The sequence below is a fragment of the Calonectris borealis genome, chromosome 18 (assembly GCF_964195595.1).
Source record: "Calonectris borealis chromosome 18, bCalBor7.hap1.2, whole genome shotgun sequence".
Taxonomy (NCBI): Eukaryota; Metazoa; Chordata; class Aves; order Procellariiformes; family Procellariidae; genus Calonectris; species Calonectris borealis.
In genome coordinates this window covers 12,465,300-12,492,482 of record NC_134329.1, presented here as the reverse complement: position 1 = coordinate 12,492,482, position 27,183 = coordinate 12,465,300, and the positions used below count along the sequence as shown (strand labels likewise).

Here is a 27,183-nt window from a genome sequence, read left to right as displayed (position 1 = left end):
GCAAGTTGTTCTACTTTGTTTTGTTTTTCTCTCTCACCTCTTGTATTTGCAGATCATGCACAAATGCCCACTGTTCCCTCATGTTCCATAGCCAAAAGGCATCACCATTATAGGCTTCATTTTCAAGTTGTAGCTTGCTGATGACACGCAATTTCTCCCAGTCATCCTGATTTTGCTGTATGGATCTTGCCCACATAATTGACAGTAATGATGGGAAGCACCACGCCCGGGATTGGTTATAGCCATTAGCTAATAATCTCAGTTACAGAGAAAGGCCCATCTTACATTTGCCAGGCTGGTGATGTAAGTAATAAATCCCTTCCTTGCCAGTACACATACGCCAACAAAAATCCCACTGAAGCCATGCTATATTAGCGTAACTGGGGAGTTTGGAAGAACATACATATTAGCAAAAAGCACAGGTTTTACAGTAGCAGCCCCACAAAGAGGCCCACATACAGCCTCCTACTGTTCATCAGGCTTGAGCAAAACTTGCTGTCCTCTGTTCTGAATTGGTTGTAGACACATGCATCAGGTCCTGTTTAAAAGAGGAATACAGGGAGCATGCAAGAAGCATGTCAAGTTTCATTTAGCCTTTTTTCTCATCAAGTTGCACATCTCTTGCTGTTTGAGTAAGTAGCTAAGCAGTTGTTATATAGTTGAAAAATAATTGCTTATAGCTTTGTGCCTCTAAGATTCCAAGATGTGTTAAACTGCCTCTGAAACAAATTTTGACCAGCATTTCTGGAGTTTTAGTTTTCTACATCCAGTATTATAGATAAAATTATCTGCAATTAATATATTCTTTATAATCTTGTACTAACTATGCATCAGGGAATGTCCTTTGAGGAGGAAAGCTACTTAGATGTAATATGCTTTTCAGTCCCTTCCCACCTCAGAAAAACAGCAAACAACATACAGCATATTAAAACATACATACACTGAATTATATTAAGCTTTGGTACAAGATAGTTACACGTTCAGGCTTAAGTAGATGGTGGCATTAACACGTTACTTCCAATTGTGCTTATAAATAACAGCACTTCAAGGTCAGCATACACTCAAAAGGTGTTTTCCACATTGTGACAAAAGATAGGCTATTTCAACATACACGTACACGCGCGTGCACACACACACACACACACTCTGGTGCGTATACTGCATGTGTTTCAGAGGTAGACTGCTGACTAATACAAGTTACCTGAGGTGAGAACAGCAAAAGTGTATTGTATTGAGCTTTTCCTCTGTGCTTCAGGGGAAGCTCATGTCAGTGAAGTGAAAACTTTTCTTTCCAAGGGCTAAGTCCTGCGCAGCCCGAGTGCCTCCTGAAGGAAGCTAAATGCCTTCCAATTTAATTGTGCCCCTCAGAAACGTGTGCCCCAGTAGTCTCCAAACAGTAACGAAAGGCTTCCAAGATTGAAATCAATAACTTCTTCATAATCCCCTTCTTGGAATTTGGTGTAAATAAAAGTCTCTTGAGAAGGAGTACTAGAAATACAGATTTCCTGACAGCGTAACATAATTCCTGGAAGCATTCCTTTCTCAAGACTGTGGTAAATGCTACCACAGCTTATTGGGGTTTTTGTGAGGGGCCACAGTAGTAGAAATAAGTAGCAGGTAGTTTAAACAATCAGCTCAGAATCTCAGCATGGGAATATTGCAGAAGCAGGGAAAATAATATACGGCCATAGCTCTGAACATTGCCGCTCATGCAAGAATAGCTGGAAGAAAAGAGCAAAGCTCTGTAGTCTGTTTCTCAAAACGTTGACTCAGAGCTTCACTTGTGACAGAATATAAATAGCTCTAAATACAATATAAACTAAAAACATACAAGGGCTGCTTTTGTTTTTAGAGAATGGCGCTAGAGGTAGACAGGCTCAAGTTAAGGTCTTTTCCATCTCTCTCTGTAATTGTTCTCTCTAAGGCATCATCCACCATGTGGTGAAAGCTCCATGCTACCTGCGTGATACCAGTGTATACGGGTGGGCACCATACCTTCTAAAATCCCAAAAGGTTCCTTTTTCTTCTGTTTGTTTTAAACAATTAGAGCTCATCTATAACTTTCTCACACAGGTTTACAAAACACACAAACTTGTCAACGCTGGCATATCTGATATCACCATCCGTCCAGACAAGAAGATTTTAGCAACAGCAGGGTGGGATCATCGCATCAGGATCTTTGGCTGGAAAAAACTGAAACCCTTAGCAGTGCTGGACTACCACACAGCAACTGTCCATTGTGTGTCCTTCTCAGATCACAAAAACCCCAGTGAGAGACTGCTGGCAGCTGGCTCAAAAGATCACCGCATCAGTATCTGGTCAATATATACTCAGACATGACATGTTCTGCACTGTCATAGACTAGGAAAACAGGATTGGTGAAGCAATTCTTTCCACTGTAATTCAAACCTGGATGTGGGGAAGTAGCAGAATGTATTTCCAGGCTGAAGCGAGAGTCCTAGGTTAATTTTTATGCTCCTTGTTCAAGCTGCGAGTTTTGTTTTCCAGAGAGGGAAGTGGATTTTTAAAATTCATAACAAGCAGAGCAAGGGCAGTCACGAACGAAGACACAGAACAAGTCACTTTGAGTTCTGCTACAGGTTTTGCAACAGCTTTTCTTTGGCAGGTTGCCTAAATAACTTGTGCCAATATCTTCTTTTGTGAAAAAGGACTAGAATCCCTCAGACTGCAGTGGGGGCAGAATACGTCTGTTTGTAAGTCATTTATGTATCCAAGAATCTGAATTAGTGTAAAATATCACTCTTCCTTGAAAATTTATACCCATTAAACCACCTCCAGTGGTTTCTCATTGTCAGTTACTTTTTCTTCCCCCTAACTGAAAGGCTATCAGAACAACCTTGATTTGTTCACACTTCTGTCAGTTTCTAACTTAAACCAACAGCCAGGAATGTGACTAGGGACGGCCTTTGGCATTTATGAATTTCATTATGTCTCCTGTCACCTCAAGCCTCACAATTAATCACAAGAAAGAAAGGGAAAAAACCTTCCCCTGCACTGCACTGCAAAGCTATGTAAAGCCTTTTACAGAGCCAGTGCTAAATCCTTTCCATAGACTGACTAGCTGAAGGATTTAAACTCAGCAATCCAATTAGCGCCCTTCTCCTTGGAGAGTTAGGGGTAAGTTTCAGCATGGCAAGTCTGGGATTCAGCTACACAACTAACTCCCATTAACATTTAGGGGCATTGCATGGATAAATCCTTATCCACACAGTGCGAATGGCTCCATTAACTTGTCATCTCTACGGTCATGGAAGCTGAAATTCATTCATGAAGGCTTTTTGTTTGAACCGTGAAGCAGCATTTGCATTCTTTTAAAGCATATTAGACATACAACAGTCTGTTCATAGACATCTTACTGTTGTATTCAGTCACTAAGTTGCAGTTACAACTGTCCCACTGAAGCAATTAGCAAAGGCCAGTTTGTTAAAAAGGAGGTGGCCTGGAAACTAGAACTCAGCTTTACAAACTGAAGTGTTTTGTGTCCAGGCTATGCACTGTTGATACTTCATTGGAAATACTTGTTTCTGCCTCTGTACAGAGCTGGACATCAAAGAAAAAGTCACCAGAACTGTAGTGAACAGCAACATCAAAAGACTTTAGAAGTTATTTCAGGGAAAAGACACAAACAAATTAAGGTCTAGGTCTGCTATCTAGCTGTGCTTTACAGGCAGAGAATACTGTTGGACTAAAAGCCTTAAGCACTAAGCCCGATGTTCTTTCCATTAAAACACAGAAACAGGATAATGTTGCCAGGCTTTTCTAAATAAAACTTGGCCTTACACATTTTGGAGTGTGATGACACTTTAAATAATGCATTTCTTTGATTATTTCTTTACTATGCGGTAGCTGCATGGAGGATCACATTGCAGTTGACAGTTAAAGCCTAATTTTGAGTGATCCTGAGTCAAGGGGAGGTGCTGGTGTTCATTACATCTACCAGACAGAGTTGCGTAGATGGTAAGTGCTCCATCTCCACCCATCATCCACCTCCCACACAGAGGAGGAGCTACCTACACTGTACAAGAGGCTCCAGCCAGCAGCCTTATGGAATGAGACAGGGCCTTTCTCCACAAACCTGCTGCTGGAAGAAACCTTTTCTTCTTTTTCCGCTTTCTTAAAGTAGATCAGAATTGACATAGATAAACAAACAAACAAACAAATAAATACAGAATACATGGTCCAGGGACCCGTCATAGGGAGTTTGCGAAGAGATTTCCTTTTGGCTCTCCTGTCTCATACTACACCACACATGAAGCCTGCCAGGCAGCCTTGAGATTGGGGTCTCCCATTTGAGTGGTGCTCTGCAAACAGAACTTAGCGAAATTCTGCTGTACAAGAACAATTTCACAATCGCTTAATTTTTTAAAGGACATAACCCAGCGGATACACGCTTGGGTTTTAGCCTCCTCTCCACTTAGCTTATAAACAAGTAAGTTTAATATTAAATTAAATAAGTCTCCATCTGCTCAGGAGAATGCCCTGCCCTGTGCTTTAACCTGTGTAATCACTGCACCTTTTTAATCAACAACCTTGAAGTGAGAGCTGATGAAGGCGCATGCCCTGACAAAACACTGTCAAGCTGGTGTTTGGGCACTGTCCTGGAAGGTGAAAAAACAGCTCTGCATCTCCCCAAGCATGGTTCTAGGTGTCCTGTGTCAAAAATTAGCACTTTATCCCCCCCAACCCCAAGGTGCAGGGTTAGAGGCACAACTGCTACCATCATTTTGCATGGATCAAGGCCGGGAATACCTTCTTGGGACTCCTGGTACAACAGGCTCAGTGCTGGAACCCAACATGCTTTTAGAGTATCTGAAAAAGCTTCTGACCAAAATTCAAGTTTCCACAGCTTATCACTCAAAAAACAACAACAACAAAAAAACAAAACAAAAAAGCCCCAACCCCAAACCTCAAGACACATAGTCAGTCCCTGAAATCCAGCAGAAAAGGAAAGGAAATCCAGGGCTTGCCCATCTCGGGTGAATGGTTACTGTAGGAAATGAGCAGGGCCAAGCCTGGTCCCGGTAGAGAAGAAGTAATCACTCTCTCCTCTCATCCTTTTGATGGGAAAAGGCAGTTGTGCCACCCGAGAGTATTGTAGGTGGTGAGAAGCCAGTTTCAAGACTGGAGCGGGGTCTAAGACGCAAACCTCTCCAGCATTTCAGGGCAGCTCCATGCTCAGCACACCCTTTGTTCAGAATGCCAGTTATGAGCACCTGATGCTCCAGGGCCGTTGTGAGGCTCCAAGGCATTGATGCAGCCTGGCTTCTGCTCCTGGCACAGCTGGCTGGTGGGCCCCCCCCCTCCCCCCCCCCGCAGCATTTCCCTCCCGTGTTCTAGACCTCAGGTCCCAAAGCCGTATGCAAAATGCATCTTTAATGAAGGCCTGTGCAGCTTACATCCGCTGTAGGAAAAACTTTTGATGCAAGTACTATGATACTGGCACAGTGGTAGCCCCCTAGGAAGCATGGATTAATACCCCATGCCTTAATAAGCGCTATTAGATCAGAGCCTGAAAGTTAGGAACCTTTGAGTATATTCTTTTCTCTGAAAAATGCCATTTACTATCAACATTGGTGTCTAAAGTAATTATGGAGACTCACAAGGGATGTTTAGATTTACTAATAGGTCTTTTGGAAGATACTCTAAAGACTACTATGTGCCTTCACATCTAACTTACCACCCTTTGCTGGGGGTTAAATATTTATGTTTGTCTGACTAGGTAGATTTAAAAATAAACTCAGTCATGCAAGCACAAATTGAAAACAAGGGCATGAACTGCATCTGTAATCTTAATAGCAGACAGACAGAAAGGTAAATAGTTTCATCAGCTTCAAGAGGAAGGACACATGTTGCAGATCTGCTTGCAAGAACAGATCCATCTTATACTTATTTATTTCCCATTGCCAAAGCACTAGCCATGTGATACTTTTGCACGTTACAACAATTAATTCATTAACACTTTACATCACTACTGATTTTATTTAAACACTCAGTAAAGGGAATTTTTTTTTTCCTTCACATTATAGTTTCCTTGAAATAAGCAACCAGACTATATTAGTTTGATTTAGAGTTGAGCCTAAATGCCATAGTTAGAAAGTGAATTACAGTCTTCTAAAAGTTTATTTGCTTAAGGAACTGACCTGGACTTCCGCAAAGTAGAATGATTTCCAGCAGGAAGGACAGTCTATATTGCTATGGAATGTAAAATACAGTTGTCTGATTGCATCTAGGAAATTAACAATTATTTTTCCTGAAAAAAATTTAAAGCTCTTTATAGTTGTAACATGAGCATGGCTATCACTCGAGATTTCAGCTAGCAGGAAGGCTGTGAGTAAAGAGCCACCTTAAGCTGCTGGAGTTAGCTGTGGAATCTCACCTGCCAGAAAGGAACAGGGCTAGCCTGTACCTGGCCTAAAGGATTCAGGAGTGAAGGTGATGACAGCTAAATTATTACAAAAGGCTTCCTCCCAAGAATCGTTGTCTTTGGCACTGTGAGAGGGAAGAAAGCAACAAGCATTCGTAAACTAATAGAAATAAATCCCAAACACTAGCATTTGTGCAGCAATTACACGGAATATTTATCACCACTAGAATGAATGGTGATCTCTGACCCTCTAACATTTTTTGCAAATGAATCCATTAGTTCCAACCCTTTTCTCTTATCAGTACATGAACCATAGAGCATTGCAGTCCTAGGTCTAGATGAGCAAGGAAAGAGGAGATTAATTGTATTTGTAGTAATGAGTGAAAAGGGAAGTAAGGCTGAGGGCCTGCAATGAGACAGTTGTTAAATTTAGCCCTATACAATGCAATTGCATTAGTAAGACAATAAATTACTCTCTGCAGCTTGATTTGGACTGTTGCAAAGGTTTGAGTTTTAAAGAGCAGATTTTTATACTTAAGTCAATACTGGCTTCTGGACTGTTTCAGGTTTTAGTACATTTAAGATGCATCTACAAAGCCAACTTACAAATTAATAAATCTTTCCTTTAATTCAGTCTGCCAAGAACAAAGATAGAACACTGACTACTGCAGGAGCCATGTTAGTGATGTAAACCAAAGGACTGGGGATTAAACAAGGATTACCGAGTGCTAAATCAATGTGTTTCCTTTTCTGGCTGTGTGTCTGTGGTGTGAAAGTATGGATCATTACATAAAACATGGCACATGACTGCCTGGATTAATACTAGACAATGTTACAGCAATGCTGAGACACAAAGTTTGATGTTTAAGCACAACCAGTGTGCTACCAAGAAAGTGATGGCAATGACTAAGGAAGAAGGCATGGTTTTTCTGTTGTTCATAGTATTCTGAAATTCCAGCCTAGGTCCCCCTACTACAGTAATTTTTCCAAGTAAACCTGGCTGTGTTTAATCCATACCCTACTCTTCTGGGACAGGCTGGAGGTTTCCTCTATAACGTGGAGGAAACTATCCAGAATTAAGCTCATACTGGGGTTTTTTTGGCAATTCATTTCAGGATCTCACAACATGAAATTAAACGCAAAAAACCTCATGGCTGCACTATCAGATACAGCAGATGAAAATGTAACTTTTGACTTAAACTGAAGCATACCAGTCGTGAAATTTGCCAACAACATCAAAGTAAGCGTGGGGCAAGGAGCCATATTCTGGATATCAAATTCTTTGTCCCCTGAGCTTACCACATACTCTCGTCCCTTTTGGTCAAGGCAAGACCAGCAGCCAGCATTTGGGCTGGTTAGTCACACAGCCTTCCTTGTGTATGGTTTTATCTACCACCATCCCTTATCAAACACCATGAAATATCAGGTCTGTTTGGCTTCAGCCATCTGCTCCCCTATGCATTTTTAAAGCTATCAGCTCATTTACTCACCCTATTAAGAATTTTGTTCCAGAGTAGGGACACCCCCTCCCGAATACATTTAGTAGTGATACACACCCCCAAAAACATTTAATGCTCATGTCTGAGGAGGTAAATTTTAACTATTAGTGGTTTATTCCCCTTCAATACAATCCATCACAAAAAATTTGACACTATAATGTATTATTAAAACACATAGTTGGGACCATAGCAACATAATCTCTCAGTTGTGAATGTTTTGCTCATCTGATTAATGATATGAAATATATCTGTATGTTCTAGCAGCGTTACTGTGTACTGCTTTATTCTGACTTATCTCAGAGGCATTTGATTTGCAGTTCAGTAGCCCTTGAAGCAAACCACCTCCAGCAAGGTGCCAGATTCCTTGTGGGAAAAGGACAAGGATGGCAGGGAGGAAAAGTACCTAAAGCAAGCAAGATAGGTCTGTCTTTTTAAACTTGTACGCCAGCGCTTTTCAGTTTCAGAAGTACTTGCTTTTACCTCCCCACCATCCTTTTTTAAAGGTGTTGAAACACTAGGAAATCCTGTAAACCGCAGCCTACACCTCTAAATAAGCCTGTGCTCACCCAGAGGAGCATATATTTATTTCTCTACTATGGACAGTCATAATGCCAAATGTTACAGTGCCACTGGAGATAGCAGTGGGAGGGACTGAGGTCTTGAAGCAGCCACATGTACTGCAGAAGAACCATTCCAGAGCAGTACTGACTATCTCCATACAGGAGAGTGACAGGGCAGTGAAAAACAATTCTAACAATTGTCTATTACAATTTTAAATTCTAATTAAAAAAAAAAAAAGCTGTTAACATTAGATTGAGATTACAGCTGGATGCTGTTTCCTCCTAGTTTTTATTCACAGTATATGTAAATTAAGAGCAGAAAAAAATTTAGAAATCCTTTGGCACTTTCTGGACAGCAATGATCTCCCTTTCCTACCAGCTGCAGGGTTGATTAAACCTGATCATGTCTAGATCAGGGAATCTAGGGAGGATGTTAAAATGCTGAGCCATTATTCTGCTCCATAGCTCTGGCATCTCATGCATGCAAAGGTACATTTTCCAGGCACCCATGACACTGCTTGCTACAAACATGTTCTGACATAGGTAGGAGGAAGGTTGGTGCATTGGGCCTACATAATAACTTTAAACATGGCACAGAATGTGGACATGGCATTTGTCTTGATGGTAATTAAAAAAATTGCTGATACGAAATCTCAGTGATTCATGGATACATTGTCTGTGTTCACAAAAAAGCATCTAGGCTGCTTTTAACATAATACTTATGGTAAGTACTGTCTTCTCAGATTTTTTTGCCTCAGATATTTTGATGGCATGCAGACTTGGCATCACGCTAAATAGAGACATTGAGTCTTTATAGTTTTATCTCTTGAGCCCATCTGGTTTGAAGTAGTTGACAACAAGCAGGAAAGGGAATAGAATGAAAGACTCACTTCATGTTTGCTGAAATAAAAGAAATGTGTAAGGCGGTGCTCAAATAAAATCTGCCTGGAAGGAGGGCCACTGCTCTCCCCTCTCACCACCCCTCCTCTGCCCTTTTAAGATGATTGGGACAGGACGGCTTTGCCTGCAACCCCTCCACTCTCAGTGCTAGCTCTGGCTGCCCACTGTTGGAGCTCACAGCCCAGCCAAAAGGCAGGTGAAGCAGGCTGGAGTACCGGGGGAGAAGGAGAACCGTCTGCCCCCCGGAGCGAGGGACAATGGAAGCGCTAAGCAAGCAGAGTAAAAAAGCAAACAGAAACGCAGAGCCCTTGTCCATCAGCCAAGCTATAGCCACTGAAAGACTAATAGTGCAAACACCTCACACGAAGGTGCTTCAATAAGTTTTACATGTTGTTTATTCTGGTTTTAATTTCCTTTTGCAATTTACAGATGCAGCCGAAGGACTTCAGTCTGAGTAACTGGGCACTTGCGCGATTACCCTTATTACAGGCAGGTACAGAACACAGCAATAGCACCAGAAGTGTCCTGCCCGGCCCGCTGAAACAACCGGTAGGTTAGTTACCAGAACTAGCTTCAGTGAGAGCGTATTTGGCTGCAGGAAAACATATCCTTTCCTTCTCCAGCTACCAATGACCACTAAGAGCTGTTCATACAGGAACTACAAAATTCTGTAACTAGAACTCAGGCTAGAACAGACATAGAAGGGCACTTGCTTTCTCAATGAGGCACGCTGTATGAAATGTTCGTCCTCTCACGGAGGTGATGAGGGGCTATCCTTTATCAGCTACAGAATCACTCTGGGAGCATAAAATGGAAGTTGCTATACAAGTTTGCATGATTTTACACCACGTAGCAGCTAGCCTTGAAAATGCATATGCTCTCTTTCCCTTTATGCTGCTCCATCTCCTTATAGAATTAGGTCCTAGATGTGACTTTTCTTGCTTTTCTTCTTAATCACTTTGTTACTAGTTCAATTTTATAATTTTAACCTAAATAAGAGTGATTTATTGTAATTATTTTATATAGGCTGCTCTTCATAAACTTTTTTAAAAAATCTGGAAAAACATTTAATTTCCCATATGGAAAGAACACATTTATCATACTTTACTCGGATATACTTGGCTGACTATTGCACATATATGCAAAACATATGTGACATATTCAAGGCTGAATTTCATAAAACAGAAATGCTATGAAATGTGATATAATAAATATATTACACAGACATATGTGGCCAATTTATAAAACTATGGTATCTTTGGTAAATTTATAATAGGTCATTTCTATTAATGGGGAGGAATGAGTGCATTTTTCTGGCATATGCAACACATACAGTACTTTACATAGACTTCCTGAAGGGAGGTGGATCTTTGAAAAGCAGACTTGTACATGCACATACATAGTCTAATTGGGACATGTCAATATTTTTCAAAATTAATGTCTATCTTCAAAACCAGCTCTTGCTTTTTGCATTGATTGTGTGTACAACATACTGGGCAGAAAAAAAGTATTAAATACTATTCTTGGAGATTAGCAAATCTCTGATACACTAACCAGATTCCCACAGACAATGGGTATCTCTTGCTTTAATAGAGAGCACATTTTATAAGCACACACTGTGCTCATGATAATGGCCAGTAACAGAAGTCTTTGGGTACGGTCGCTTTCATCTAGTTGTGTCAAACACTCATGTAAATTAAGTATCTTACTGATCAATTGAATTAGAATAATTAAATGAAATTAAAAACTGCATACATTTAGAAAAAAGTTACATACATACACACATACTAGCCTCTACACTAGTAGACTGGACTCTTCATAATACCAGTTTATAGCAATGGCTGAATTATTGCTGGCTGATTATCCTCAAATTCTAACTTACAGATTACTGCCCTTCCTTATTTATGTCTGTGTCCTTCAAAGATCAAATCTTTGCTTTATAAAACAAATCTGTATTTTTCTCTCCGATTGCATGTTTGCAAGCTTGGGTAAAAGTACTCTAAGGGTTCCTGTTCCGTGTGTGTGATGCCCAGCTCTTCCCTCTGGAGGGAGCCTGCTCTTCAGGCACGGCCGGGCGGGGTTGCGCGTCTGCAGCGTCCTCCTCCACCGGCGCAGCGGTTCCCACAGGTACCCCCCAAAGCCCAAAGCTCACCCCCGGGGCGGCACAGCACCTCCTGGCTACACAGGCAGTTTAACATAAACGGCGGGTCAGACCATTGCACCCACTGTCTCAACGCTCTGCCAGCAAAAACACGTTTGTTTTCAACCCATCATGAAACTGAGCAACAGAAGGAGAAGCGACAAGAACCAGAACACGTATGTGCGTGCACACCACACACTCTTCCTCCACCCCAGCCGTGTTCAACAGGCTCACAGCAACTTTTTGAGCTCCTTGGATGAGGGTGCTAAAACTTGCTTTGCAAGTACGGCGGCGTTAGCTCTTCCAGCACTCCTCCGGGCAGCAGGGCTCAGCTGCCACCCCCCAAACCTAACCTGTGGGTGCCTAACTTGTTTCCAACGGCTATAGGGATCCTTTTACGTAGGCTGAACGTTGCACAGCACAAGTGAACCTGCCTTGCTTATTCCTTTCGGACCAGATCAAGGTGTGGCTGCCCCTTGGTCAGGGATCCAGGGATCACAAGCTGAAATCCACTTGCTGGAGAGGGCAAGGTCTCTTTGGGACGGAGGACAACATGCCAGCTGAGGCAGCCCTGAGCCATGCAGCCTCACTGGCCATGGCTCCTTGTAGGGATGCACTAGGAAGCCCCTAGCTCATGGGAGACCCACACTGTCCCCCAGTGGCCTGGTGGCTGCAAAATGCCTTTTTATGCTTACTGCAGCCCTTGGTCATTCTCCGCACCGCAACCTACTGCTACACAAACCGCAGCATGAAGGAAACCAGAGTACTTGCTGCCCTGGCAATGGCTATGCATATGCATGCTTGAGATTGACTGAAGAGATGCCAAGGTCCCAGGATGCTGAAAGGCATCTACTGGGGACCACCTTCACAGTTCCACCCAAAGCAGTTCTAGGGTCTCGCTAAAGAGGAGGAGAGATTAAAAAGAACATCCGTGAAGTGTGTAAATCGTGTGCATGAACACTGCAAGCACACAGAAGTCTCATCCCCATGCTCCTATCTTACACTGAATTTAGTCAGAGCCATCAGCAAGGAAAAAAATAAAACAAAAAAACATTCCTAAAAATCTAAGCTATCCCCAGTGTTTGGGTAAGTGAGCAAGCAAAGACCTCCCTTGTTTCACCTATGGGTGCCTAATCCCATATTTATCCACTGGGGTAAGTGATGCGGTTTTCAGACCTTTGGAGCAATCAGTAAATTCAGCCTGTACCTCTGGAAAATGGAGCCACATGGCTAATTTATTCTCTAGCCCTGTTTGGAAGAGACAAAGGGTGCTTGTAACCTCTGTGCTTGGGCCTGTTTTACCAGCAGCTTTTAAATACACAGTGTTATGTGTGACTTGAGGCAACAGTAAGTGGAAGTATTGTCTGGAAATGCTGCAGCCTTCTTTCCGAGTATGTGCCATGGACCTTGGTGAGGGCATGTACTGAGTGAAGTTTAAACATACATGTAATCAAATCATTCAAAGTCATTTTTCAAATAAAACTGCAATACAAATAGATAAGGCATGGCCTGTACATGATATACTTTGACTAACTGGCTGACAGGTAACATGAAGTTAAAGTGTTACAGCTTTTCTGTGATTTTCAAAAGGCACTACTTATGTGCAGTGTTATGGGTTTTTTTGTTTGTTTGAAGCAGATTTTTTGTTATGATAGAAGAATAACTGTGCTTGCTTTCCATATCTGAACACTCCCATCCAGTGAGATAGCCATAGCTATACAAGGAGGAAACACTAGTCAAAGCCCCAAGGAAGCTTGATTTAAGGACTAAAACATAACATGAAATGGACTGCTAACATGCTTAATACTAACATATATAAGCACCTTTCATGTTGAGGGCCTAAAAGCAAGGTAAGAAATACCTTTTTTCATAAATACCAATTTTCATAGTTAAAACTGTAGTCTTGGTACAGCTGCATGGTCTCTCCTTCCCATTCAGACACCTGTAGTGGTTCTTCTAGCACAGGAGATAGACTAATGATCCTGGGGGCCTGCTGCCCACAGCCGTAGGTTGAAGTTCTGTGATTTTCTCTTCTTCTAATGGAGATAAACTAAAATTCCTACAGTCAAGGCCAGGACCTTGAGCCACTTTCTGTAAGAGCACAGTATAGTCCCAGTGTCTTGGGTCATGCAGTCCTCTCAGCTCTTGTGCAGTAAAGTATGTTTGAAAAGGTGTGTGGCCAGTCTGCACTGGGAGCCGGTGGCACTTCTTGCAGCACTCTGTGTATGTTGCTGCATAACAATAGATCACTACAACCATGGGCAGCTCCGGCAACCAGGGAGCGAGAAGGGAGGGAGCAATCGCCTATGGAGATTCACTATTTGCTCAGACTAAACAACTCCAGTTTAGTATCCCTCCTTATTTAAGTGACCTCATTTTGTAGGGGAGATTTAGACTTCAGAGCAGACAAACTGACAAATACACACAAGTAATCAAACAAGAAATGAAAGAAAGAAAGAAGAGGAAAAACATTTATAAATGTCACTGTCCAATGTCTTTTCAATTTAAATGAAATAAGATTATCTACATATATCTACAAATATCTACATGTATCTACACTGTTTGCAGATATGATTCTTTGGTTGTCTTCACTTTTTTCCTACACTGCAACTATTAAGAAAAAAAAAGTGTTTGTATAATCTTTGAAAGAAATAATAAATATAACAACTTCATTAAACGTTTGACCAAAGCTTTGGCACTAATCAGTTTACAGATAGGAAATCATACTGAAAACTCTGAAATAACAGCGGCAAAGCAACAGAGCACATCCGAGAGCCATTTCCCACTGGCTAATAATAAGCACAAGGCTATTTTACATCAACCTTTCTGAGAACATTAATTATGGTTTAGTCAGACACTAAGAATCTCACAATTCACTGCAAATGTCAAATAAAATACATATTTCTTGCACAAGTCTTTTTCATGGATCCAGATATATTTTTTTTATAACAGAAAAAAAAATTACATAAAATATTCATGTTAGCCTGTATCCCTTCTTAAAACCTTCCAAAAAGTTTTGGAAGCCCAAAGCCCACTGCTAGAGAGAGAATAAACATTGCTATTAACACTGCCGCCTGCACAAGGGAAAGATTATGTTTTAAAAGGTTTGTAGTGAAAATGCACAAACATGGATGAATAGAGGACTTAAAAAAAAAAGAAACAAAACCCTTCTTTTCATAGACTCACATAGAAAAATCAGAGAAGTGTTCATAATACTGTATACCAACACAGCTGAGGAGCTGTTCAATACCTTCTCTGAACACAAAGGGACTGCCATTCGGTGAGCATCTGACAAAAACCACAAGTCAACTATTCAAAACACATCACTGGAGAAACTGTGATGAACAGGCCCATCTTTTCAACAAGAAGGAAAGACTACTGAAGGAAGATATTAAAGGAAAAAAGAAAAAAGTACTTACCAGCTTTAAGAGGGAAGATGCAGCAAGCAGGTAGGTGCAGAATAGGTGCTTTGGGACTACTGCAGTTTGGGTCAGCCAAATATAAGGGGTGAGGCATTCTGGGGAAAAAACCCTGAAGTTCCTCTAAAAGGCACCTCTCAACGGGAGAGCATCAAGAGCTCGGGAAAGGATGTAGGAAGGCAGTACTTTGAGGCTGCCTGGGAAGCAGCCAGTCTACAAACTATTGCTGAGAATACACAGCCTAAACTCTGAATATTCCTCCCAGCCCTAGGCTGGTTTTTAAACCTTAGCATCCATTGTTGTGAAAACAAGAAGCTGTACATGGCTGTGCTCTTGGCCACGGGCTCCTCTCAACAGCTCCAGAAAACGCTGTTGTGGTTAAGCTGCCCCAATGAACCCCAAAACTCACAACCAGGTCAGGACTGGGGGAGAAGTGGACAATTAGTTCTGACAGTGAAGATTCAAAGTGTTCCCTTAAGCTAAACTCTGCTTCCTTTGGCAGTCTCCTCGAAGAACCACCTGAGCCAACTATGAACGAGGCCAAGCGTCCCCGAGCTCAGAGACTTACATCGACATGTGCAGAATTACACTCCATCCCCGGGGCCCACCGCTGCCTGGGCTGGCGTGCTCATGGCCAGCCCCGCAGCTCTCCCTGCTCGGTGCTACCGTTACACGTCCCGCTGGGCTGGGAAACACCCGTGGCACCGCCAAAACTGATGGCAACACCAAATCCCCATCAGAAGACCCGGCGGGCGAGTGAGAAGGGGGCAAGTCACCTTCACCGCTGCCGCTTCCCCGTCCTCCCACCGCTTCCCAGCGGCCCTACGGTCCTCAGTGCCCGGCGCACTCGTGGGGCATCCGCAAGAACGGAGGCGCGGGGGTAGGGAGATAACGACATATGGCTTCATTTATCAAAGTGCAGCTGCGGGTCACACCGCGATGGGGAGCACCCGGCGCGCCCCGGCCAGCCTCCGGCACCCCCGCTCCCTCGCCGCACGCCGCCGCCGCCCGCCCTCACGGCCCGCCGACGGGTGGGGAGCGGAACGGGGGGGGCAGGCCTCCTGCGATTGGGCTCTCCGATTGTCAATCAGGTCAAGCTGGCCTATCAGCTCACTCGTAAGGCGGGAAGAGAGGGAAAGGCGGGAAGGGGGGAGGACGGTAACGGTCGCGGCACGCGCGGTCGCCGCCAGTCTCTCGCGCGGGCGGCGGCTCGGTGGGGCGCGGGCGGCGCTGTTATCTGGGCCCGTAGTCGTAGCTGCCGGGCGCGCCGGCCGACGAGTACATGTTGGCGGCCGCCGCCGCCGCCGCGGCCGCCGCGTTCATGTGGTGGTGATGGTGGTGGTGGTGGTAGCTGTGCCCGCGGATGCTGGGGAGGGGGTACGGGGCGGGCCGGCTCTTCGCCCCCAGGTAGTGGTCGTAGGCGGCGGCCGCCGCCGGCGGATACTTGTAGGGGTGGTGGTGGAGGGGCTCCGAGGCGGCGGGCTCCAGGCGCAGTTCGTGGTGGGGCGGGCTGGGCCGCCCGCCGCCCGCGCCGCCCAACGGCACCAGCCCGCCGCCGCCGCCGCCGCCCGGCAGCGCGGGGCTGAGCACGCGGGACATGAGCTGCTGGTGCGCGGCCTCGGCGTGCAGCGGCGTCCCGCCGGCCGCCTCCCGCTCGTACTCCCGCCGGCTCTCGGCAGCATCTGCGGGGGCACACAGCGTCAGCACCGCCGCCCCCGCCGGGCCAGGCTTTAAGTAATAAATTTAAATAACTAAAAAAGCGGTGCGCGAAGGGAAAAGCGAGGCTTGCAAACGAAGTGCGCAGCAGCATGCAGCAGGAACCGGGGCTTGTGGGACAGGGCCTTCCGACTGTGATAAATGGAGCTGAATTGACTGACAAGCTGGTACACGCCTGAAATTTTTGCAATTGTGTAACACTAAACAAATAGAGACTTCCCTTTATTTTGCAGGCCCGGAGTGTGTTGGAAGAAAGGCCCTCGGTTGTCTTTGCAGTTGTTTGCTCTGCGTAATGGGAAAGGAGTCAATGGGCAGAGGTGCTGTTCGACCTGACTGCGGCTCCTGAATGGGAGTGGGTCGGCGCTGAAGGCGCTGCCGAGGTGCGTTAAAAGGGCAATGCGAGGAGGAGCCAGCGGCCCTCGCTGCATCCCTGCCTGAAAAGCTCAACTTGCTGCCGAAAAGTCGAAAATGGGACACTAAAGGAAAAGGGTGGTGTTTTTAAAGCAGCAAAGTTGCTTAAGTACAACAACAGTGAGTGGTTTAGACCCAAGAAAAATTAATTAGGCTATGAAGGTGGCTATTTTTGTTTAAAAATAGGTAGTAGTGCAAAGCTCATTAGCAGTGGAGCCGTGCCTGCTGCAGGCGGCTGTGCACCAGCATGCTGAGCAAGGCTGGCCCAAGCATGCATGCGCTGAGGCTGGCCGTGCAGGCCAGCAGGTCCAGGGAGACAGGCTGGCCCGGCCGTTGGGGACTCTCACCTTTCTCTGTCCCGTTCTGGTGGGCCGGGGAAGAGACCGGATTCCGGGATCTGGCAAAAGCGCTCATTAGAGGAAGGGCCCCTGGCCTGTGATTCCTGGGCCTGGAAGAAGAAGGGGAGAAGTGATGTTCAACAAAATGAGCACTTGGAGCATTGCTGCTGTGAGCTGCAGCTGGCAAATTGGGCCCGACCCAGTGTACCCTGAACTCCGTGCAAGCCTTGTGCAAATGTAAGCTGGGCAGGTGCATGCTAAACGGGGCGAGAGTGGGTGTCGTGGTAGTCAATAAAGATGCCGCCTTACCAGTCCTCAGGGTCGCAGTCTCTGAATCCCTTGGCAAAAGGGTTGCTGGCGATCTTCAGCTGCGTGATCTGTAAGGAGAAGCGGAGAAATGTCTCAAAGCGGCACACACGGGGCTCCCCGGTCAGACAGCAAGCGTGTCCCTGAGCAGGCTTTGGGAGCCAGCCTGGTGTAACGGAGAGGGCCCAGGCGGCTGGGGGAGCCGGGGCGCGCTCTGCCACAGAGCACAAACATGTGCTTTCCTTCTGTTAGAAAATGCGGGCTAGTACGCTATCTAATACGAGTTCAAGGCGAAGGGAGAGGCAGCCCAAGTCGGCTGCAAACACTGTGTAAATGCACTTGCAAGAAAATGCCACATTATATGGGTCACCACCGGAGCAGCTAAGACAAATCACTGGATAAATCATTCTTATGTATTTATTTAATTCGCCGGGGAGAAGGCAGGACATTTTCTATATTTAAGCAAATCCACGGATAAAGTATGTGATTGTGAGTTTCCGGAATGGGTTGAAAAACAAACTTTAAGCCCCTCAGTGACAGTTCCAGCCTTAGAGGTCAAACTGATAGAAAGCAGGAGAGAAAGAGCAGCTGTCCGGAGCCATCAGGCAAATGCCAGCCGGGGAGGGACTCCGCAGCCCCTTAAAGGCGCAGCCTTGCTCCGGCCCGGCCGCAGCATCCCGGGGGGACCCTGGGACGATTCGCTCGGAGCCACGGCAGCGGGTGGCACCGCCGCCGGCTGCTCGGGGACAGCCCCGCGACCCAGCCCCGGCGAGGGCTGCGGCGCCAGCGCGGAGCGAGGCGGTCTGGAGCAGCGCTGAAAAGCCCCCGTTATGAAATCGTATTTGCACTCGCGGCTGGGATGCCTGTTCTTTACATTACACTGATGCGATTTAAAGAAGCAATTGGATTAACTGCTGCCCAGAAATCCGCATCAGATTAGGGGGGGTGGGTTGTTTCGTTTCGTTTTGTTTCTTTTTCTAACATATAATTGTATTCTGGGAAGGAACAGACGGCCGCGAGCTTAGAGAAGTAAAATCGCAGATTTATCCAAACAAATTGTGAGTGACATTTCGCAGCGGGAAGCCTGTAGTTTCCCAACTAGCCCCAGTCTCGGGTTTACGTAGGTAATGAAGTCCCCCCGCGCCTTGGGAAGCTGGCCATGGGGCTGGAGCTCACGTCGCTTCCCCGGCGTGCAACGATGCAGCTCTGCGCAGCTCCCCAGCTATCGGGTTCCTTGCGCTGCCCCGGAATGGGTTTAGCAGATGGGGAGGAGGAGGCGGGAATACCCCCAGGCACCCCCGCCGCCGCCGGACACCCGCAGGCCGGCCGTCAGCCCGGGAGCCGGGCGGAGGGGCTGAGCCAGCGCCGGGCGCGCCCGCTCCCGTGGTACCTCCCCGGCGACCCCAACCCCCCTTCTTCGTCTCCCCGGGCCCCGCTGCCGCCTCACCCTGTGGTTCTGGTAGGCGGTCACGGCCGTGAAGCGCGTCTCCTCGAAGACGAAGGTTTTGAAGTTCTCCTCCGCGTATTTCTCGCTGTCTTTCCGGGGGTCCACGTAGACCACGTGAAAACGCGGCTGGTATCTGTGCATGGAGTTCAAAATGATCTGAATGATAAAACGAGCAAGGAGACAATAACTGATCCAGGCGGAGCATCGAGAGAGGAGAGCGCAGCCCCCGGCCCTGCCAGCCTCCCTGCCGGGGGGCAGCCGCGGGGCTGGGGCAGGACGGGGGCGCGGAGCCCCTGGGGAGGGGCGCGGGCAGGGGGTACCCCACGGGAATCACGGCGCGGGGAGTTCCCCCAGGTGCAGCCCCGCGTTTGACACCTTCCCCCGGGAACACTTACATGCCCGTTGTCATCCAGCAAATTGTTGGTCAGTTTGAGCTTATCGAAGGAAACGATCTGCTTCATCCACTGCGCCCCTTTCGCCGGGGAGTCCGGGTGGTAATGCACCCTCCCGGGAGTGGCGGGGTCGGCTTTGCCGGCCACCAGCCAGGAGGAGCTGTGGAAGGCGTACCTGCCGGGAGGGGAAGGCACCCTCAGCCGCAGCCCGGGGGGCTCCTGTGTCCCCGCACGATCCGGCCCGGGAGGGTCCCCCCGGCGCGGCGAGGGGGAAGCGCCGCCTCCCCCATCACTCCCGCTTCCTACGGCACAGAGAGGAACGGGCTCTTCTCCGCAGCCAGGCTCGTTGCGGAGGGGGAAATAATATTTTATTAGGTCGCTGATGGAACTGGCGGGAGAGAAATCTGCAGGACGGAGGAAATTTATAGCTACCTGCGCAGATTTGGGAGAGAAGCCATAAAAGCTCTCCCTTCCTCTAAAAAAAGAAAAAGGTGAAAGGGAGCCCTCTATACAGTAACGTTCTGGCTTTAAGTGAAGAGTGGAAATTTATGTGTGGATTAATAGCAGGTCCAGAGTTTAGCAGCCTTGTTTCATTCTTTCAAAGTACATATTCAACAGTAACATTTAAAACAGAGAAACCAATCTTCTACACACGTGTTTACTTTAAAAGCCAGTGTTTGCACAGGGGGAATTAGACACCATTGGACTCGAGCAGAAACATTACTTTTTAAAGATATACTCAATTGGATGTTATATATCCCACTTCCCTTGACAAGCAAACATTTCTAGGACGCCCTGAGAATTTGGATATCTGTCTAAATATTTATATATCGGACCCTGCGATTCCTACGCGGGCTGCCTGCTCGGCGTCCTGATCTGAAGCTAAATACATAATGCGCCTTTCACTGTCTTTAAATTAAAGGGGTTGCAAACCAGACCGCATCGCTGCCTTGCGAGTCGCCGGTTTCCAAGGCCTTCCTACAGTGCCGCTGGGAACAAGGGCAGGGTTTTGTGGCTCGGACGGCCGGTGCCTTTCCAGAGCACAAAACCCGCTCTCTTCACCCAAGCACCCAGCGGGTTCGCCGGCGGGCACGGCGCAGCCCCGGGACGCCCGCGGGGCCGGCACCGCCGGGCCACCTGCCCCAGCCGAGGGGCTACGGCACTAGAAGAGCACCGGGGGCATTATTGTTAGGGGGGAACGGGCGTTTGGCGGGTGGAGACGGGGAGCAGTGGGACGGGGAGAGCTTTCCTGGGCAGGAGAAGGTGGCTCCCGCCCTGCCATCCCTTGGAAACCTGTGCTTCTACCCGCCCCGCGCTGGCCTGGCCCCAGCCGCTGCGGGCGTTGTGCGAAAGCCGAGGGGGTCCCTGTGCAGCCACGTCACTCCCGGCCACAAACTCGTTGCAATGGTGTGAAACGGGCCCCGGGGCAGCCGCATCCCACATCTCCTCCTCGTCTCGCACCGACACCTGTCGGGCCCAGGGGCGCATCCCCGAGCCCCGGGAGGGCAGGGGCAGGGCGCGGGCAGCGACCTGCCAGTCCCTACAGTGCCGAGCACCGCGGGGCGGGCAGGGTGTTACTTGCCGGTATCGCTTGTCGTCCACGGGGACGAAATCCATGAGGAGCATGTAGTCAGCCATGGGATCCATCCCGAATATCTTCACCTGGAAGGTGGGGAACATGCGCCTGGCACAGAGAGGAGAGAGAGGAGAGCTGAGTTGGGGGGCAGCGGGGAGCCCCGAGGGGCCGGCGCGGGTACCCGCGGCCCTTGCCCTCCAGCCGCCCCGGTGCCCGCCCGACCTGCGGTGTCAGGTCCCCTCGCAGGAACCGCCGGCCGAAACGGGAGGAAAACGCGGCTGGGCAGCGTGGGGAGAGGGACGGACAGGAGCTGCCGCGTCCCCCGGCAGCATCCCGAAGGACGAGCCGGGGCAGCGCTGGGCGGCCCTGCCTCTCCTGCCGGCTCGGGACCGTCTGTGTCGGACACCCGAAATGCCCCGCCGCGGCGGGACGCAGAGACTGGGGGGGAACAAGCGCCGCCACCTCTCCCCTTGCCATGGGGAGACACAAGCGGAAAGGATTTCCTCCCCGCGGTTTCCCCATCTTTTCAGCTGATCTCATTTGAGGCAGATGCGAGGCGTTACCCCCTCCCTAGACCCACACCCGAGCCGGGGGCAGAGCCCCGGCAGGCTTGGGCAGTCCGGGGGGGCACACCTGGGCCCTCCTGAGGGCGACCCAAGGGAACCGAGGTCCCATTTCTGCAGCTTCTGCGCCCCCCCAAATTTGCACCCGTTTTAAAACAGCGGTTACAGCAGCCGTGTGGTCCCTGGGGCCAGCGGGAGACCTCCCGCAGCTCGGGGGGGCAAATGCACCCCCGCGGCGGGCAAGGGCTAGAGGGCAACGGGGATCTCCCAGCGAGCCCCTTCCCGGATCCGCTTCGTTGCCGGAGCCCGGTCGGGCTCCCGGTTCCCGCACCTTTGCGAGGCGAAAGGAGAGCGGGAAGGAGCCGGGGCTCCCGGGCAGGGCAGGTCGGCCCCCGGGGCTGTCCCTACTGCTCTGCTCCGCGCAGACCCCCGGGGACCCCAGGCTAAGCCGGGGGCGCGGGTCCCACCTCAGGGAGAGCACGATTCCTTCGAGGGGCTGCGGGGCAAATGCGATGGGGGGGGCTAAGGGAAGGAGTCGGGGCGGCCCCCTCGTTCCTCCCTCCCTCTGCACACACCGGGGACAGGGCCCGGCCCGCGGCTCCCCGGCGGGACACGCCGAAGATGCGCCCTCGCGTTACGGCTTCGGTTTTATTTGATACATTTTTTTTCCCGAGTAGGAAACCAAGCGAGAGACAGCGGGCCGCATTTCGGGAAGGGGCTTTGCAGCCGTTGAAAAACCAAACTCCCAACACACCCTGAAAAAACCAATCCGATCAAACCCGGACAGCGAGAGCCCCCCCGGCTCATTCTCGGGGCGCACGGCCGGACCTGCCGTGCGTCTTCCCGGGGCTTTTTTGGTTGTGTTTCCGCCGAGGAGAGGCTGCCTGCCTTCACCGCGGCCAGGGCGATGGGGCAGCGGGGCTCTGGCCCCGCAGCTCCTTCCAGTCCGGGCCCGGCACTGCCGGGCAGCATCAGGATCGGGTGGCTGCGTCTCCCTCTCTGTAACGCTTTAGCAAACTCTGGAGGACGTTTCCAATCGCTCCCTCTGTTATTATTATTTTTAAAGGTGTAAAAGCCCCCATTAGCTCCAGTTCCGGTGTTTCTTGTTTTAAAAACTTAGTTTTAAAACAAACAACCCGAGATGATAAGACCCACCTAGACAAACAGCAGGGCCAGCCCAGAGGCGCTGGGAGAGAACAGGCTTCGCAGCGCCTTCCCTCAGCCTTTTCCTGCTAGTTTTACCCCGTTTTCTCCTGTTTTTACCCGCCCTGGACATTTGTCGGTGTCGTAAAATAAACGCAGAGGAGGGGGAAAAAGCCCCTGATTCAAATGGAGTTTGTTCATTTTCGAGCCTTTTTGGAGTGGGGTATTTGCAATCCTTTCGCTGTCCTGGGAGAGCAAAGAAAGCCAGATCGAAGAGCTCCTGTTTGCAGAGAGCCTCCGCCTGGAGCCTGAACGACCTTTTCCGCTAAGGAAAGCAGCGCCGAGCCCGGCGCCGGGCTCGGGAGCCACGGCCGGAGACAGCGGGCTGCGCGACCCGGCGCCGGGGCAGGCACCGTCTGCGGGAAATCACGCCCGGGGTCCCGCAGCAGCCCCTCCGCCGGCTGCTCTTCCATCGGGCACGGCCGTGATTTTTTAATTTTAGTAAATTGCTAATTTAAAACAACATGCAAATGCGTATATATAAATATATTTCATTTTTTTTGCACCTTTGGGACCCTCAAAAGCGCTGGAGGGAGAGCGGCAGCGCACGGCCGCGGTCACCACTCGTGCTGGGCCCTTTCGGAGCAGAGCTCTTCTCCCCCGGCGACGGGGGCTGCTGCACTGCCCGGGGCTCCAGCTGCCGCCGCTGCAGCCTTCCCCGGGGCTAACTGAGAGCAAGCACCGGGGGATGTGTTAATTTGTTTGTTTTTCTCCCCCCCCCCACCGGATCGCTTTAAATCAAGGGAAGAGCCCAGAGCCCGAGCAATGCGCTCGCCCCCCCGCGAAGGCAGCGTTTGCCCGGAGCCTGCGCGGGGAAAGCTCCGCAGCTCTGCCCGAGCCGCCGCGGCCACGGCGCTTCCCGGCGATCGCAATTAAATGCAGTAATTAACAACCGTAATTGGGGCTCCTCTTCCCCCCCCCCCCCCCCCCATGTTTTGCTCGTTTCTAACGCGGTCGCATCAGCCGCTTCCTTTGTTCCCTGGACGGGAGCAGGGTCCGGGCCCCGGCCCGCCGAGCCGCCGGCGGAACCTCGCCGCGGCGGCCGGAGCAGGGCCGAAGGGAGCCGGGCTCAGCCGGGCTCGTTACTCGATAGTCGGGAAATGCAACAGTCCTGGAGGACGTTTCAAGGTGCAGAACTAGGGTCTGTTTGCGTCCCCGCCGGAAGGAAAAGATCTGCCTGTGCTAAAAATTTATTTAGTTACAGGTATTGCACGGGTTTGTTTATTAGCTTTTTCTTTCTCCCTGTGCCGCTGCTGTCCGCCCCGGGAGCACACTGTCCTCCTCAAACACGGATTTAATTCCCGTGCGGGGTAACCGAAAGCCGAAGGCGCCCGGCGGAGCGCAATGCCCTTTCCAGTGGGAGCGAAACCCGCCGGCGGAGCGCACGGCGCGGCTCCCCCGGGCCGGGCCAGGCCGCCCTGCCCGCCGCCCCCCGCACGCCTTTGCCTCCAGCCCGCAGGAGCCGCGCGTTCTTCCCCGCAGCACCCGAGGCCGCAGGAGCTCGCAGATTTCGCCCCGGGAGAAGCGCCAGGATCAAATGACGGCAGCCGCTGGGCCGGGCCGGGCCGGGCTGCCCCGCAGCTCGCCCTTAGTCAGCCTCGGTGTTTCCCCCAAACCGCGAATCAACCGCCGCCGGCCGGGCCCGCGGCCGGGCTCTCCCGCCCCGGCTGGCTGGGGTGCCCGCGGCCGGGGGGAGCGGCTGGAGAGCCGGGGCCGCCCGGGGGTTCCGCACTGACCTGCCGGCCTTGGTGACGATCATCTCGGTGCCCAGCTGGTTGAACTCGTCCCACAGCGCCTTCATCTCCAGCTGGACGCTCACGTTGGCCACCTTCGGGTTCTTCTTCACCGGCGCTTTTGCCGCGGCGGCCGCCCCCGCGGAGCAGCCCGAGACGGCGGCCGGCCCCGCGGCGGCTCCCCCGGCGCCCTCGGGCGGTTCGGGGCCTGGGGGCGGCGGGTTGGCCCCGGCCGCAGCCCCGCCGAAGGGGTAGCCGTGCTGGGGCTGGGGAGGCGGGTGCGGGTGCTGCTGAGCCGTGCAGGGCTCGTAGTGCGGCGGCTCATGCTGTCCGTACGGGTCCCCCGGGGAGGGGGAGAGGTGGTACCCCCCGGAGGCGTTCAGGCTGCTCAGGCTGTTGGCCGTGAAAGCTGCAACATCGCAAAAATGGGACAGCTGGGTGAGCCAGGGGCTGGAGATAGCTGAAATCATTCCAAAAACAGGCGGTCAGGGCTCCGCTCCGGCTCCCGCTTTCCCCCCCAGCTCCGCGCCGCTCCGCGCGGCCCCCGCCTCCGCGCCGCGCCGGCTCCGCGGGGTGCCCTCCGCCTTCTCTCCTGCCCCGCGCCCAGCCCAGCGGGGCGCCTCCCCCTTTCCGCTTTGCTTGGCCCCAGCCCCGCTCCCCCCGGGGCAGGCGGGGAGCTCGCTGCTCCCGCTGCCTGCCTGCCTCGGCTCTTTTTTTTTTTCCTTTTTTTTCTCCTTCTTTCTTTTTTTTTTTTTCCTTTGCAAACCCGAGATATCTGCCAAGAGCCGCGGCGGTGCAGAGCCCGTGATATCTCTGCAGAAGGCCTTCCTCGCCGCACACGATTTGGGACAAAGCAAACTCTCCCCCCACTCCCCCCCCCAAAAAAAAAAAAAAGAGGAGGAGGAGGGGGGAACTCAGAGAAAGAAACCGGTTCTTATTTCCGTGTAGCTACGGTGCTGCAGGTAACGTCCCTCGCTCTGGGGCCGCGGGGCCGTGCCTGACAGGGGAAGACGGATCTGGTTTGGCAATCCCCCCTTCTTTCCATCTCCGGCGAGAGAGGGGGAACAGAGGGGGACCAGAGCAAAGCTCCGGGTCCGCGCCGAGGAGCGCCGGGACGGCCCCGGCCGCGCAGCCCTCGGCCGCCGGCCCGAGCGGGCCCTGCGGCGCATGACAGGCCGCCCCGGGGAACAGACGGCTCCTTCGGATCTCCTCCGGTGCTGAAAGGCTCCTCGAGGTCCTGGGGGCCTCTTGAGTTAATTCCGCCACGGCCCCCAGGCCGGAGAGGGGCTGCAGAGCCGGCGGGAACCGAACCCCGGCCCGCCGCTGCCCTGGGCACGGCCGGCGCTGCCGGAGGATGCTCCAGCACGTCCGAGGAGACGCGGGTCCAAGCGGCGGAGCCTTCGGAAGCCGCCACCGGGGCACGGGCAGAGCCTTGTTCTCCAAGGGAGGGCTGCGGGGGCCCGGGCGTGCCGGGGGGCAGCGCAAAGCCCCCTCCGAGCGGCCCCGCGGGCAGGCCCCGCTCCGTGCGCTCCCCCCGGCCCTGCCGCCGGGCCGGGACGCGTGAAAACACTCGGAGACGCGGTGGCCGGGGGGTCCCGTCCCCGCAGCCCTGCGGGGCCGAGCGCGGCGCTCACCTTCCATGTCCCTGGTGACGGTGCTGAAGTGCATCTTCTGCGGGCGGCAGCCGGGGCGGGCGGGCGCGCTGCGGCGCTCCTCCAGCGCTCCCTTCCCTGCTTGCTCGGCGGCGGCGGCGACTGAAATCAGAGAGGCGATACTGAAAGCATTTGCCTTGGGAGACAGAGGGCTGTTTTCGTCCATAGGGGAGACACCAATGCAGGAGCAGCAGCCGCGGCAGCCTCCCACCACGAGCCCCCCCTCCCACCCCCTCACTCCCCTCCTTTCTACCGCACCATCCAGGGAGGTGCGAGCGAGACCCCCCTCCTTCCAGACGGGGGGGAGGGAAGCTTAAAAAAAAAACCACAACAGAAAACAACCCAAACCCGCCGTCCCCCCCGCCCCCCCGGGAAGGGCGTTGGGGAGCAAGAAACTTCCCCGGGGCCCTTTGCAGGCAGCGCCGAGCACCGCAACGGCCGGATCGAGCCCTGTCAGCGAGAGGGGCCGAGGGGGGGAGGGGGAATAAATAAATAACCCCAGAATTTCTTCCCTGGGGTCTCAGTTTCTCTCCCCCCAACTTCGTTCCCTACGATTTATTAATTTATTTTCTCTCTTCCCTTCCCCCCAACCACCACCTCCTGCTTCTGCCCCCCCGTCCCCTCCTTTTCTCCTGCACGTAGGGAAAGTGGCTCCCTTATAGGCGCTTTCCCCCATTCAGTGGCTGGGAGGCGTCACATGGAAGCCGGGGGTGTTTGCCTGCAGAAGCGGCGGCGGCGGCGGCGAAAGCGAAGTGAAACTCCTGCCGAGACGGTGTCAAAGGGCTGGGGAGGCCCTTCCCCGCCTCCCGGGCACGGCGAGCGGCCGGCGGGGAGGGATGGGATGTGCTGCGGGGCGGGCGGAGGGGCCGGCGGTGTCAATCACGGCCCCGGGAGCCGGCCGACGGGAAGGGAAGAGCCGAGCCGAGCCCAGCCGAGCCGAGCC

The 27,183-nt window shown here is 51.2% G+C and overlaps 2 protein-coding genes across 7 annotated transcripts in view; one reads left to right on the top strand and one right to left on the bottom strand.

The window, feature by feature from the left end:
• GNB1L (G protein subunit beta 1 like) overlaps positions 1 to 8,147 on the top strand; it is a 48,906-nt gene extending 40,759 nt beyond the window's left edge. For all 5 annotated transcript variants that reach the window (XM_075168028.1, XM_075168027.1, XM_075168029.1 and 2 more), the window contains exon 7: positions 2,074 to 8,147. In XM_075168028.1, the coding sequence (XP_075024129.1) occupies positions 2,074 to 2,340 (267 nt within the window). In that variant the 3' untranslated portion in view covers positions 2,341 to 8,147. The remainder of the gene's footprint in view (positions 1 to 2,073) is intronic.
• A 7,989-nt stretch (positions 8,148 to 16,136) lies between these two features.
• TBX1 (T-box transcription factor 1) lies at positions 16,137 to 26,256 on the bottom strand. Of its 2 annotated transcripts, XM_075168001.1 has the most exons (9): positions 26,223 to 26,256; positions 24,828 to 24,997; positions 24,592 to 24,779; positions 21,096 to 21,197; positions 19,517 to 19,688; positions 19,122 to 19,277; positions 17,678 to 17,745; positions 17,378 to 17,478; positions 16,137 to 16,585 (listed from the first exon to the last, which is right to left on the bottom strand). In XM_075168001.1, the coding sequence occupies exons 1-9, from the start codon at positions 26,254 to 26,256 to the stop codon at positions 16,137 to 16,139; spliced, it is 1,440 nt and encodes a 479-aa protein (XP_075024102.1). The 2 variants fall into 2 exon arrangements, with proteins under 2 accessions (XP_075024102.1, XP_075024101.1); XM_075168000.1 differs by lacking the exon at positions 26,223 to 26,256 and having other exon boundaries at positions 24,828 to 25,631.
• Positions 26,257 to 27,183: the final 927 nt, after the last annotated feature.

Coding starts and splice junctions, on each gene's coding strand:
- TBX1 (XM_075168000.1), bottom strand. CDS start 25,058: ATGATTTCAGCTATCTCCAGCCCCTGGCTCACCCAGCTGTCCCATTTT. Junction 21,198..24,591: donor ATCGTCACCAAGGCCGGCAG/GTCAGTGCGGAA, acceptor TCTCTGTGCCAG/GCGCATGTTCCCCACCTTCC. Junction 19,689..21,095: donor GTGGACGACAAGCGATACCG/GCAAGTAACACC, acceptor CCCTCCCGGCAG/GTACGCCTTCCACAGCTCCT.